Genomic DNA, 15488 nt, shown 5'->3' with positions numbered 1-15488 from the left:
AGGTACAGGGGAAGCTTGTGCCCATCTGACGTGTAACAGAGCATCGCCGTCACTGTAGTTTTACCGTGGACCGATGTCAGCACGCGAACTTGCTTCGCCCCCTCTTCTCGACAGTTGTGGTGCTAGGCATGTCCAAGTAAAGAGGCGTCTGATCGGCATTCCCGATTTGCCCAAGCAGATAGCCGTTGTGCCGCAAGTTTAGAATGAACCTGTGAAAACTGTGAAGCTTTTCATTGTACTCCTCTCGAAACTTTTCGCATATGCCCGTTCCCCTTCGGAGGGAACAGCTCTTCATAAAGTTAATTAGCCAGCACCTGCTCGCTTTAAACTGGCTCCGCATTAGCGCTTTTTCTATTCTAAGGCTAACTGCATAGCCCGCACTCGGAGCAGTTCTGTCGTCACGGGCCGCTGTGCCGCTCGCTGCTCAAGCACATACTCGCCGAGCAGCTCTTCAATTTGTGAAAACCGACCCTGCTGTGGTCCACTGAAGCCTTTGCATGAAGCTTTGCTGTCGACAATCTTCTGCTTTTGTTTCCGCCATTCCCGCACGCACGTTTCAAGAACTCCGAACGACCGCGATGCAGCCCATTTCCGTCCGTTTCTACACACGCTATGACTTTTCTTTTAAAAGCGGCATTGTGGTGCACTCGAGTTTTTGGAGTTGGTCCTTCCATGCCGTCGATGCTAATGCGCTACAAGATGACGAACTCCTCAGCACACGTACGAAGTGCCGCACATGGGAAACATATAGGCAGATATGGCCGACGCGCCATGCCGACGCACGTAGGGGGCGGCCATTTTGGATATGCCGATGGCAATAGAATGACCATATTCAGTTGTTTTTTTCGTACTCGATTCTAACGCGCATGCAATTTATGAACTCGCTTGACCGAAAAAAAGGTGCACGCTAGATTCGAGTAATTATGGTATATCACATAATTCGATATCCAACTTTTAATGAAAGTTATTGTGCTTCAGATGAGAATTTCATTGCACAAGTTGGCTGCATGGAACTGCCACACGACAATATAAGAAACACACCCTCACGGGAATACGTGAATATTTTGTTCTTTGTTGTTTTGCCTTTTTTGTGGTTTTTGTTGGGAATGCGGGGTTATATGCAGGAGCGGGTTATACATGAGAAAATACGGTATCGATGTAATTCATTTATATGTGGAGTGTAACGTCCCAAAACGGCCAAATGATTATGAGAGATGCTGTAGTGAAGGGCTCCGGGAATTTCGATTACCTGGGGTTCTTTAACGTGCACCCAAATCTGAGCACATGGGCCTACAGCATTTCCGCCTCCATCGAAAATACTCTATGTAATTCAGTGTTGCTAACCAATAAGTGGGAAATATCCTAAGACACAGCCTAAATTACCCTACTTTACTTAACAAAATACTTTTTATTACCCTACACTTTAACCTATGCATAAAAACAGCGCAGTGTAACAATGACAAGGTACGTACTCCACTGTACCATATGCAGATGTGTAGGGGTGCCGAAGTTGGTAGCAACTTTTAACATCGGCTAGAAAATTGGTTTCGAAAAGAGACTAAGGAACATGAAAGACAGCAGATAAGAAGAGAAAGCGTCCCGGTATTTGTATAGGAACAGCGTTTACTTAAAGTTGAGAAAATGAACAAGCAGACTCAATCAATTGCTCTGCCCGTCGTCGAAATATTTTTCTACCTAGCACAATTCTGCACTGCCTCTGAGAACAGGGCCATTGAAAGCTTTCTGCAGCTAAAGCATCTCCGGGATCAGCACACCATGACCAAGTGATGATGCTATAAGATGGTGTCGTCATTTGATGTCACAATATGATATACCAAAGTGACATTACTATGACTTCACGATGACATGACAAATTCTGAAAATCTGTGAAGTCACAATGATGCCATACCATGACTAATTACACAATCATGATATTTTGCATCACTCTTATTGGTGCATACAGCTAGTTTTTCGTGTCTCATGAGGCATCTAAGGCTTTCATCTTTATATTGGAGCCAACTGCCATCACTAAATTAAGAAGCTCCTCCAAGCAACAAACAAATGGCACACGATGGAGAGAGAAAAAAAATTTGTTAAAAAAATAATAATAACGCTAGTGCAAGGATGTGTGATGTATTATCTTCGGTCTCTACATTACACAGGTGAGATCTGAATGGCAACAGCTCAAAGAATAAAGAACAATTTAGTTTTCAGATAGTAAATATAGATTGATTGATATGTGGGGTTGAACGTCTCAAAACCACCATATGATTATAAGAGACGTCGTAGTGGAGGGCTCCAGAAATTTCGGCCACCTGGGGTTCTTTAACGTTCATCCAAATCTGAGCACACGGGCCTACATTTCCGCCTCCATCGGAAATGCAGCCGCCACAGCCGGGATTCGATCCCACGACCTGGAGGTCAGCAGCCGAGTACCTTAGCCACTAGACCAGCGCGACGGGGCAGATAGTAAATATAGTAATATCACCCTCCAATATTTCGCGTCGATTGCCGACATTTTTTGCTGATCGATGACAAGCGAAAGATAGAAATTACCCTACGCCTTGTAATTGCAAGAATATTGTGTTAGCGCCCTAACCCTACGTTGCCCAAAATATTACGAAAATACCCTACAAGCTGGGTAATACCCTGTGGTTGGTGACCCTGATGTAAAGAGTGCCTCAAATACATACAGAGCTGTTCATACTTAAGGGGCCCTGAAGGTGTCAAGTCTGCGCTCCCCCTTATCTTGGAGTGTGCTTCTTGGTATGCTGTATGAGCGACAACGCAAGGCAACTTTTTCCCAAGTTCGAATGTATTTGTATTTGCTATAAACAGCTTTGCGAAAAACAGCACATTTCTCTGTTTTACAGCATCCATATCGTTAACAAAAGGAGAAAAGAAGCAAACGGCATACCTGCCAAGTTGAAGGATTTTGAATCCGTGAGATTCCCAAAATGGGAAGGGGGGGGGGGGGGGATTCACGCCAATTTACTTGGTCCCTTTTTCGCACAAAAAAAAAAGCAAAAAAAAAAAGAGCGGAGGGAGAGGTAAACATCGGCGTCGACCCCAGTAAAATGTGCAAGTCTCAAAGGGGGTGCGCAAATATTCGAATGTCCCGAAATTTCGAGTCATTAAAGCAACTATGTCAAAAGAGCACGCAGCGTCGTTCTGGGACACACATTAATAAACGGGACAACGCTGCCGACTGCTGGGAAAGTGCGGGTCGAAGCTTTGCTTGAGGCCAACTGAAAACTGACTGCCAAAGTACACCGGCCGACAGAAACATTACTAGATTCCCTGGACAATAACACTAAACGCTTGTAGCTTTTCTTCCATCTTTATTACTTTTAAACTCCTGCTGGAAACACCAAAACGCTTCTAGCCTTTCCTACGTCTTTATTACTTTCAATCTACTGCTGCGTTTGCCGTGTGCCCTCGGCTAGTAGTAGTCTCTATTGATGATCGCATTGCCTTGCATCGCCGCGACCGCGGTTTCGCGTGCGGCAGTTGCGGAAAACAAAAATTTCATTTTCAATCAGAGTTCACTGGCGATGCACGTGCCTTTAAAATCAAATTGTTTTTCTCTAGCTTATGACCGCATCTGCTGCAGTTTTGTCCGCAGCGTTTGTGGAAAGCAACGTCGCCTTCACTAGTCAAGCGTTTCAATCAGCGTGCACTGGCGATGCACGTGCCTTTAAAATCAAATTGTTTTTCTCTAGCTTATGACCGCATCTGCTGCGGTTTCGTCCGCAGCGTTTGTGGAAAGCAATGTCGCCTTGACTAGTCGAGCGTTGGATGCACGTGCACTTTCAGAATTCTATCAGTTACGTCGTCGCCATGCATGATCGTGTCAAGAGCAATCGCTGTTTCGTCCACAGCCGTTGTGGAAAACGATAACCACAGTTCAGTCAGTGGGTGCACTCATCGCGCAAGTTCTTCCAAAGCTTTGAGCATGCTGCTCGTGGCCTTCGTTTGACGGTTTCAGTACTAAAGTAAATAAGACCTGCTGCATCAAGGAGAAATGTTCAAAACATCCGGATTTCAGCCCAATGAATATATAGTGGAATTTGGCTGGGGAATTTCCCAAATTCATAGCTGGTGGTTCGGTTTCCCATCATTGAGATTCTAATGTATCTTTCTATGAATGCCCCCAGTTAGGAATTCGCTGTGTCGCGATGGTAGCGGTGGCGAAGAACGACGAGCAGTTGAACAGACTTCGCTGAAGCCTTCATCCGGAGGCGGAATAGGCAGGCAATCAGTTTTGAAAACAGCAACAAGAAGGAGAGTTAATTATAGCAGGTTGCCGTTTTGTACAGAGTGGCATAACACCACTTAATTCATTTACAATTAAATGTGATGGTTTGCAAAATACCTGGATCGGATTGGGCGGCATTCTTGCAATGCAGTCATATAATGCACAGAAATTTCCATTTCCGGGACATTTTCCTGTTAAATAAACAAACCTAAAAACTGGTCGAAATCCAAGAGTCTGCTGGAAAATCCAGGAGGCTTGGGAGATATGAAACGGCAACCTCAGACAAGCCAGCGACACAACGACAAGTAATTGTGGGGGAAAGCACGTGATGACATATGACATTATAAAGTTCTACTCCCTTCATGCGATGTCTTCTTTACCACATCAATCATCCAAAGGCATGCGGGGAAGACCCTTTCCGCAAGAAAAAGCTAAATTTCCTGGAGCTATTCCTGCTGCTCGATGTTCGACATATAACTCATTCTGGCTATTTTGGTTCGATGTAGCTGCATATTTTCTTATGCATTGACACTAAAGCATTGCCATGATTGAAAATAGTTGGATATCAATAATAATTTGATTTGCCTAAGTTCAATATGACCGAGTTCAACTGTACTTTCATTAAAGACAGAACTAAAAGCACACTTGCCTACTCTACATCTATAACGAGAGGAGAGAGTATCGCTGTGCTTCTAGAAAGCTGTTCCCGTTCTTCAAGACCAAGTCTTAACACCACTGCCTATTGCTATCATTACTTTCTTTCCATGATGGGTTAGGCTGTTTTCAGAAGGTTCATGGCCATGCTCACATAATCAGAATTCGCAAGTGTGAAACAGTCGCAGCGCTTCTCAAAAAGCTGCACTAGACCAAATACAGAAACTTGGGGGCTGAAAAATTACACAGGCGCCACAAACAATGAAAGCTGATGTTATAAGACATAGGTTAGTTACCCAGCATCATTTGGCATTCTTAAAAACGGCAGGCCTGCGCGGTAGGCGCAGCACAGTCGCAGCAAAAGCTAGAAGAGCGGCCTTTCAGAGCCTCCTCAAAACACTCATTGGGTAACTACTGCAAGAACACTTGCTTAATACCCACTAGTAGGCCGGCTTTCGCTATGCTATTTTTTGTCATTCTTCTGAGAAGCGTGGTATTCGCCAAACACTTGCAAGGAATTTTGTGCAATGGCTGACGACGATGAAGAATTATGGCTGTAGTGGGTATGCGCCACAGTTAATAGGGAAACAAGAACAAGCTTTTTGTAATATGTTGGAGCATTGGACGGCCCACTCGTTGTGCTAATCGCATTGTGCAACGACTGGTTGTTCCTTCGCTGTTTTAAAATGCTTTATAAGTCGTATTAACGCGATTGCTTTCCCGACATCAAGCCTGCCTAAGACAAGTTTGACAACAAGTCACAAGCACCGGTGTAGCTCAGTGGTAGAATACTGGGCTGGCACCCAGCGGACTCGGGTTTGAGCCCCACTGTGCCATTGGTGCTAGGTCATGCCTGCCTAAGGCAATTTTGACAACAAGTTACAAGCATCGACGCAACTCAGTGGTAGAATATTGGGCTGGCACCCAGCGGACCCGGGTTCAAGCCCCACTGTGTCGTCGTCGATGCAAGGTGGTTTTTTTTTTTTTTTTTTTTCCCCCCCCTTATTTCGCGCGATGTGGTTACGGACACCGGCGGCGGCAGACAACATGCAACTGCGTGTGACCCGAAAAGTGATCTATAACAGCTTTCGCTGTAAAAATGGACCAGCATATTTGAGTAAAGCAAGAAATCACACGTGTGACTACAGCAGCAAAATGGCAATGATAAATGAACAGCAACAGCGTGACAGGTTTTAATTCCAGAGTATTGCCCAACATCTGCATCTGAAGTGCGCATCCGAATTTCCTGTACTAACAAAGAAGAATGCATACCTTTTATGCAAAGGTTTTAATTTATAACTGTAAATACAGTAATAACAATCTGTTAATGAGTTGTTAACTTTATAAAGCAAGAAAAAAATCAAGCAAGAAGCAAGAAGGAGTTTGTTTATTGTTGCTGTAACATAGGCATCGCCTCATGCTAACCAAATAGCAATTAGTAGTGCAGTGTGCACGATTTAACTTAAGTATTGGCAAAAATCTGAGAAGTACACAAAAAAGTGTACTCCACAAATGCTGACCCTGAAAGGCTTGTTGATAACCCTCAAAAAGTCAGCCAGTATATTTCCAGAATTGGGAGGTAAGCATGAACATACAATGGCAATGTAAAAGTTACGTAACAGTAAAGTTCACAATGGTGAAAATATATATCCTGTGACAATAAGCTTCCACACAGCCTTTCCCTATTAATGAGTGGAGATTAGGTTTTATGACAAACCAACAATTCTCTACTCACAGTAAAGAAAGCTGCACATAGTAATGCACCATTATGTATTTTAAGTCACTGAGTTTCCTTCATTTTTACTGAAAAAGCCCAACCTCACAGGTATTATAAACTACCCAAAAAATGCAATAAGTGAGGGACATTGCCATGCATCCAATAACAGCTCTCATACAAAGCTAAGCAAACTTCTACAAAATGCACCGTATAAAGAAAATGCATATGCATAAGCATGTCGATAAACACACACACAAGGTGGACATGCAACCATAACTCAAAAGTGATAGCAGCTTGCACAAGGGGCATAAAAATTACAACCACTGTATGCAGCCTACAGGCACATTCTGGAACAACAAGCACTTATACAATACTGATATCATTGGGCTATTTCTACATCTCAGCATGCAGTTGTTAGGAGCCACCAAACAACCTACCTGTACAGATTGCAGCCGGTAAGTGGGTGCTCCTGACATAGTTGCAGCAGAAGAGTTTGGTGGCAGGCTGGGTGCCACGTTGACAACTTGAAGTTGCCCATTTTCTGTTTTCACAAGCAGGGTGCCACGCATCATGCCTGGCTGAAGTGTGATAGTGTTCTGAAAGAAGTGTCATACATGCAAGGAGAATGTTAGTCTCATTCAATTGTAGCACATCAACTTGGCTGTCAACTGATGTGAAGGGTATTTTCTTCATAGAGAAATATGCATGCTTGTTAAGTTAAATGTCCTCTCTTTTCTATAACACAGGTCAAATACAAATTTTCACCACCTTTTCGTACTGTCATATAGATGCTTCAGACACAAACAAAGAGCTTGCACTACTTCTTGATCAGGTTAAAAAGTACACAGCCGAAAATGCAAATATAATTGAACCAGCAACACTCCTAAAGGTACCACTAAAGCAGAAAGTTAAAATTTCTTCAATATGAGCATTTTTTTTATATTATAAAAGCATTCTTTTTTTTTCTCAGTCTTGTTTGCACATACCTCAACACAGTAAAAGAAAAGAGTGAGCACAAGTATGTGACACTCAAAGCACTACCCAACCACCCTCTCCTTGAAGTAAACTTGAATGACCATCAGTTCTCCCGCAGTTTTTCTACATCTTTGTTATACTAACAAAACATAGTAAAAAAAAACCTTACTGTCCTTTAAATACAATGAGGTCATCAGTGAACGAAAACCAAAGGTTTTGCAGAAACCTTGCAGGGAGCCATACACTTATCACTTCAATACCAGCAAAACTTGGTGAAAAAATACATGGCAATAATTATAATTATTGGGGTTATATGTGACAAAATTATATGATATGATTATCAGGGATGTTGTCGTGGAGGGCTCCGGTAAATATGACGACCTGCTGTTCTTTAACGTGCACATAAATCTGAGTACACAGGCCTCTAGCATTTGTCCTCCCTCAAAATGTGACTGCCACGGCCAGGATTCTCGCCTTCAGGTCAGCAGTTGAGCATTATAACCACTAGACCACCGTGGCAGTGGATTGAAAAATTGCATTACAATGTACATCAGTGAGAAACAACCGGTTTAAACCAAGCAAATAAGACAGCACTATTCAGAAGAAAAAAAAACTGTTCCTGAACCTGAATACTTTAAGCAAGCATTCAAAGCACATTATATCATAAAATACACCATTACATCACACGTTTGGGAAAAAGTAAAATAATATTATCCAATATATATATATATATATATATACATATATATATATATATATATATATATATATATATATATATATATATATATATATATATATATATATATATATATGCTTGTAGGTTTGGATCCCATTGACTGAAAGAGTGACTTTTTAGTAACAATCAATACACTTCAGTTTAAGGGCCAGTAAACAGGGTCAGATTTTTTTCTACACCCCCCCAAACAAGCTCACCAATTCGTACAGTAGACCGTGGCAATCACATTTTTCGAAGATTTCAGTGCTGTGTGTACCACAGACCTTCCATTTTGAAAAGCACTTCCCGTGCCTGACCAATCCCCCTTGTATGTGCAATGACGCAAACATTCTCATGGGCACACGTACCACTGAGCTCGTTGAACCGTCTTTTGCACTACAAAATGGCACGTTGGCCCTGCGGTGATGCAGTATCGGCCGCGCGGTCCGCATTTTCATTTCCCTGTGCTGCCCTCTATTGATTTGCAGAGCCCGAGACTATCGGGAGAAGCGAAATTGCCAGAATTAAAGCCTCTGAGATAAAGGGGCGTCTCACTACTTTGCCGCTAGAGGAAGGGCAATCCTCACACTGTGCCCCTTATCAGTGCCACTATCACACTAGCACATGTGAGGGAAGCTCTGCTCGGTCGTTGGCTGGGTGCCGATGACATATCACTGACTTTGTGTCACGTTCCTGAAGATGACGGAGTCGCGACAACAAGCTATACCTTCCCCTCCTTATGGCAGAGAAGGGTGGCGAGGCCACGCGAAAATTTGAAACCAGTTGAAACAGACGTTCTAAGCCCTATGACTTCCTTATTATGGCACATATTGGCAAAATTCTTGTGGAAGCATGATAAAAAATCAGAAGTGCAAATATTTCTTTTCATTACAATTTTTAGAGCTCAGGGTTATTTACTGGCCCTTTAAGAAACTACTAATAATAAACCCTATGCTTTCCTTGCTTAATTGCATGTTGGTTTCATGAGATGTGTATAATAAAGCAAACAAGCCCTTCGAAGTACACCCCTTCTGTCATACTCAGATTTGCTTGTGTGACAGGAATAAAGGGTTCTAGCCCTTTTGAAAATATTTGAATGAGAAGTTCACCTAGACCATTTTCACAAGGCCAGTACAAATAGTGTGGATTTTACTGCATGCAAACCATACAATACTCGTTAAGTTTATGCCGGGGCTATAAGTCCGCGCAAACACGTACGAGCGCTGAGAGCACGCCGCGGAGTGTCTGCTGTTTTGTTAGCGCCATACCGGTTTGTTTGCCCCATAAATTTGACGTCACTTCTGCCACACTTTTCGCAATGCATTGGGATAGAATAGGGCCTCTCCCACGGAGGAAGGAAAGGTAGGAGAGGGCATGCCCAGCCGGCGCGCTACGTGAAAAGTGTAGCGGAAATGGCATCGTGGTGGCCATATTCACTGGGCACAATGGCAGCGTTGTTATGGTTACGTGTTGCACAGTGGAGCTGGTCTAGCAGTGAGCGGCGGCGGCTGGCGGCGGCATGTGTGCCTCCCAGGTCTCGTGCTGAGCCGCGGCGGACAATATCCGAGCTCTGCGCCGCGTTATTGGTTACGCAGTGTTCTCCTGGCAGTTACTGTACTCTTAGCAACATTTACAAATCCTCTTGTCCATCACGGGGTTTTAACAGTGAGTAGAACGAGTGCATATCCATGTGTCGTGCGGCAGATGACGCGAATAAAGCAATTAGTGTTCAGCGAAATAGCGTTGGGCACCATCACGAAGCGGAACGACGACGAACGCCTTGCCGGTCAGTGACGGCTGGGCAGTGCTCCTGCTTGTGACAACGGACGACGCTTTTGAGCCCAGCAAGATGCAATGAGGATCATGTGCACATACGTAGTTTTATGTTGTGTGTGTACAGTAACAACTTGCATGTGCATATTAAAACACCTTTTCTGTTCCGCTTCGTATACTCTCCCCCAGGATAGCATGTAATCTCAACGTAACAGCAACCGCGTTGAAGTGTCACTTGCACCATGCTCAAAGTCACCACAGTCGCGGAATGCTGACGCCGGTGAGTTTCACGCGAAACACGGACACAGTGGCCGTACGTGTGGCCGTATGCTGCGTCGGCCACGTGACGGAATGCAACCGTAGAAAGCGCATGACGGATCGGGTTGTCTGTACAGTTGCTGAATTAATGACGTGAAGACACTCGCCTTTGTCAGTGCATGAAGCGCGCATTCTCTTGTACTTGCTTCGTTGTCCGTGAGCTGTTACTCGCTGTTAATACTCAGACGAAATGATTTCGCCGAAGGTGTCACGCTGGCTCAGAGTGTTGAGCCTCGTTCCATTAGTTTCGAATCGTCAAAACATGCACACTGCGCAGCTCATGTGCTTTCCGAGCCGGAGACATAGTCGTGCCTTCTGCTATACATTCGGATGTAAACAAGAGAGGACAATTTGCCAAGTCAGTATGGCCAACTTCCGGCTTCATCACGGCTTCACAATGAGTGACGTCAGGGCCTCTCCTACCTTTCCTTCCTCCATGGCCTCTCCTCAATTTTTCATTCCTTCATGATTGCCCCCAGTTTTTGGAGCTCTCTCAAACCGAAACTGATCGATAATAATGGGCCTGTAAAAAATTATCTGTCGCATGCTGCAGCAAACAATGTTTCGTGCCATGACTAACAGGCTCCCAGCAACACATTGCAGCAGAAAAACGTGAGGCCAAAGTTTTTGTGTCAGTGCCCCTTTAAAGCCGGCACTTAGAGCCTTCAAAAGTCTAGTGCGCGTAATGCTGTGTGGTGGCGATAACTTCAGATTATCGATGGTCGCAGCGTGTGCGATGTTTATCACGGCCGGGCGTCACCTGTCTACTGTTAAACGTCGCGCACCGCGGTCAGAGGGTATGTTAAGCTTCACAATCAAAGTTACCAGGGTTCTGCGTCAAGGCTACTCAAAACAATAACAGGGGACCTACATTATCACACTTACTCAAACGAACGGCTGTGGAGAGCCCGAGTATTCGCATACCCAACACGTTCGCAACAGCCTGTATTTAGCGCTCTCGCCACTCTGCGAAAGCTGCGGAAAATCAGTAAAACCGATGTCGTCTACGTCCATGACAATTCCCAACGCAACAGTAAGGGTCTTTTTTCGTAGAGCGCGAAGTTATTGCGTCTGCTCTCATTTTCACCGTCGTTCAGGCGAGTGAACCAGCAAGCACTTCACGGCAGTTCAGTGACGCGCCCGACTAGCGGAAAGGAATTCGTAGCTCTTTTTCTAAGTGTTCAATGTGAAATAGATCTAATATTTAGCTCAATCATTGTTTCGTACGCTGTAGTTGCACCTGGTTGCGCAGCAAACTGTGCAAGGGAGTCTGGCTTTGCACTACTCAAAAATGCGTCGACAGGTGACGCTGCGTGTCCGCAAAAGTTCAGACTGGCAACGGTGGATGGACGTGTTTTTTGAGCGCTCCCGATCAACTGCACAGGTAAGTGGTTTTGCATGTTTCGAGCTTGCCTTTATAATTAATAAGGCAGCCGTTAAAACCTTTGCAGAACTTATTACATTGTACGGCTTTTTCGGGGGTCAGTCACCAGATATTTACTAGTTTGTGTGTGTGTGTTTGTTTCTTTGTTTTATTTTTCCTCTTGCCACCCCGTGGGGGAGATGCACGTACATTGAACACGCAAATTTTTGTAGTAGAGCTTAGACTTTCTCTTTTTCGTAGGGCAGAGTTCGTGTTTTGTAATTATCGAGTGAGACAATTGATAAGGACTATTGGTGTCAGAAAGACATGGTTAAAAAGGCTGTGACGTGTTCAGGATGTGGGGTGGGTTTGAAAATGGGCCCAAGTATAGGCAATGTGAGGTCGAGCAAAAAATTGAGAAAATGATGGTTGCCCAAAGTGAACTGCTGATGAGAATCACCAAGCTGGAGACTGCGTTGGCGACAGAGCAAGAGAAAACGAGGGCTATGGAAGAAAGGCTAAAGTCCGCCGAGGAGACACTAGCGAAGGTGAACAAAGGAGCGGCCAACAGAGAGAACAGTAGGGCACCAGCAACCAGAACGGCGGAGAAGAAAGAACAAGCAAGTTTGGAAAAAAAAACAGGTTCAGCCGGTTTAATGATCGCAAGACCCCGCTTCAGCGAAGTAGTAGTGGAGCTGGGATGGGACAAAGCAGCCGGCATCACAGCATGTGACGATCGCCGGGGACTCAAATTTAAATCAATGTGCAGAAGCAATCAAAGAGAGGGTAAGAGGTGACAAGAGGGTTGCAGTAGGCACATTCCCAGGATGCAAGCTGGAAGCAGTCATCAGGCAAGCGAGCGCAAAACTCAAAACTACACCTGATGGACGAAACCTCGTGGTAATTTCAGGCGGTTTAAATGATGTCTTAAATGAAGATATGGCAGGACTAGCAACCACAATGGCAAAAGGGGTTGATGACATGCGTGCCACTTCTCCTCAGGTGCAGGTAGTGATATGCACGATACCGGAGGTACCGGTGTGTGAAGGCAACTTGCAAAGAGCGGTTGTCAACGCAAACCAAGAGATATGGGGGATGAGTGGAAAGAAAGGCTTTGAGGTGGTTTTTCAACGAGACAGAATTCACTTCGATGGGCGGCTAGGTCATGAGGGGGGTTGGCGACTTGCAGGACGCACAGTAGCTTTCTTGGGAGGCATGCGGGCCCTTCGGAGTGCAAGATAGCTTGTAACGAGGAAAATCAGGGAGACTCTTTGACAGGTGGTATGGTCAGATACGATTCCAAAGTGGCACCAGTGTCTAAGATAGGTACAGTCCGGGGCAGAAATATACATAGCCACAAGCGCCGAGCCAATTCAGAAATAGGGTATATTAACATGCAGAGTGGCAAGAACAGGCTGAAGTGGGAAGAGATAGAAGAACAGCTAGGGGAAGAGAGGCCGATGGTACACGGTTTTGTAGAAACACATCTCAGGGACATGGAACAACCTCCGAACAATCCGGACTACGCGTGGGAGTATTGTAATAGAACAGAAGGCAGCAGAAAGGGGGGTGGTATTGGGGCATTCATTCATAAAAGTACAGACTGGCAAAGGGTCAAGCAGGAGTGCAAGGAACATTTATGGCTAAAAGGGAAAGTGGCAGGTCAAATGACACTCCTTGGTTTCGTGTACTTGTGGACGGGAGCAAAGGCCACAGAGGAAAACCAGACAATGGTAGAGTGTATATCAAAGGACATTCAGGAGTTAGGAAGAGAGTGCGAGATAATTATACTAGGAGACATGAATGCGCACATAGAAGATATAGATGGGTATACTGACCCGACAGGCAAAATGATCATGGATATGTGTGAAAGGCTTGATTTGATCATTTGCAACAGTACCGAGAAGTGTGAAGGGCAAATAACATGGGAGGTAAGAAGGCTTCAGTCGACGATAGATTATGCACTGATGTCACATAGGATGTATGATAAGCTCAGGGGAATGCACATAGATGAAGGTGGCTCCAGAAGTCCGGGTAGTGATCACAAACGTATCAAGCTAAGTTTTGGAAGAGCAGTGAAAGTTGGAAGGAGACAAGATGAGAAACTACAGGAAAATTTTTATCCAGAAAGGCAAATTGAAATAGCCACTAAACAAATTGAGAAAGTAATCACGGAGGATAATAAGACAGTGTGGACGTACACGAATCTAATTAGACTCTTTGAGCTAGAGCTTGCTAAGACGCGTGACAAGTCACCCAGGAAAAGAAGACATAAACCCAAAAGTTGGTGGGATGAGGAAGTTAAGAGAGCCATAGAAAACGCCAGGAAGCTTCTAGGGAACACAGACATGCTAAGCAGCGGGGTGAACCGACAAATCATGTTGAAAGAAAATGGGACATCTTTCTAAGCTGTAGAAGGGAAGCATCCCTTGTGATCAATGAAAAGATTTGAAGAAAGGGGGCTCAGTGGCTGGAAGAAGTACATAAAAAGGATAGAAAGGCAGCTGCGAAATTTTGGAACCATCCAAACTCCCTAAGAAATGAGACGAGCCTAGAGCAGAGGTTTATAACTACAGCTAAGGTGCTAGGCTAGAAGGGGATTGAAGCTATTGAATATTGTCTGGGGTTATTAAATTACAGGGGATTTATTTAAAAACACGGACAGTGGAACTTGTAGAGACGCTCTCAGAGAAGGCCGCTAAAATTGTCGCCTTCTTCACTCGCAGGCGCTGCGCCTCTCGAGCAAATCCGCGTTCTTCGTTGTCGTCGCTATCTCGCCGCTAAATGCAGCTATGCACGCGGCATTACCCTCCAGCCAGAGTTAGCGTCTTCCCGATGCTCAACAGGTAGATTTGCAGCCAGCAGGTGTTCGCATCACTGAGAGTGGTAAAGTTTTATGCGGACCACGTGCACGGTCTCAGGCAGATGCTGGCGACGTTTCGAACAGGAGGAGGCGTCGGGCACGACTTCGTACGTCACGTCGCTAAGATGGCGCAAAACCTTGTTGGGTGGTAAGCTGTCGTCTTCCTATGCGCTGTGCCACTGAGCGTAAGCACAGTGCGCAAAAGCTCGGCTGTAAACGCGGTACCTTTGTCTGTTATGACGACAGCTGGAGCACCATGTCTCAGAACAATGTTCTCAATGAATAACTGAGCCGCTTCAGCTGCAGTGCCACTCGCGATTGCCTTGGTCTCCACGTATCGGGTGAGGTAGTCCGTCGCCACTATAACCCATTTGTTGCCGCTGTCCGATGTTGGGAATGGGCCCAGCAGATAAATTCCGATTTGAGAAAACGGGGTTTCCGGCATGGGCACAGGATGTAATAGCCCAGCGGGTTTGACAGGTGGTACCTTGCGCCGCTGACAGTCAATGCATGTTCGGACGTAATGTTTAACCTCTGCTGCGATTCTTGGCCAGTAATATTTTTCTTTGATGCGTGTCAGTGTTCTTGTGAAACCAAGGTGGCCTGCAGTGGCTTCGTCATGGCAGGCTTCTAAATTTCGCTGCGGAGAGCTCCAGGAACTACCAGCAGATACCTTCTACCTGTTGATGAAAAGTTCTTTTTGTACAGAATTCCGTCCCGTAAACAGAATGACTATAAGTTCTCCGAAAACACTCTTGGTGCATTGGCGGCTCGTCCGTTCAAGAATTCTACAAGTGGGTTGAGCTCCCTATCATCTTGTTGTTGCCGAGAAATGATAGCTGTATCAAC

The 15488-nt window shown here is 45.0% G+C and overlaps 1 protein-coding gene across 6 annotated transcripts in view; it reads right to left on the bottom strand.

Moving 5' to 3' along the window:
• LOC119186599 (transcription initiation factor TFIID subunit 4) overlaps positions 1-15488 on the bottom strand; it is a 133860-nt gene that overhangs the window by 74162 nt on the left and 44210 nt on the right. For all 6 annotated transcript variants that reach the window (XM_075877422.1, XM_075877417.1, XM_075877418.1 and 3 more), the window contains one exon: positions 7067-7225. In XM_075877422.1, the coding sequence (XP_075733537.1) occupies positions 7067-7225 (159 nt within the window). The remainder of the gene's footprint in view (positions 1-7066; positions 7226-15488) is intronic.

This window comes from Rhipicephalus microplus, chromosome X (assembly GCF_043290135.1).
Source record: "Rhipicephalus microplus isolate Deutch F79 chromosome X, USDA_Rmic, whole genome shotgun sequence".
In the NCBI taxonomy this organism is placed as follows: Eukaryota; Metazoa; Arthropoda; class Arachnida; order Ixodida; family Ixodidae; genus Rhipicephalus; species Rhipicephalus microplus.
Note: the sequence above shows the minus strand (reverse complement) of the source record. Positions and strands in the feature narration are given on the sequence as shown.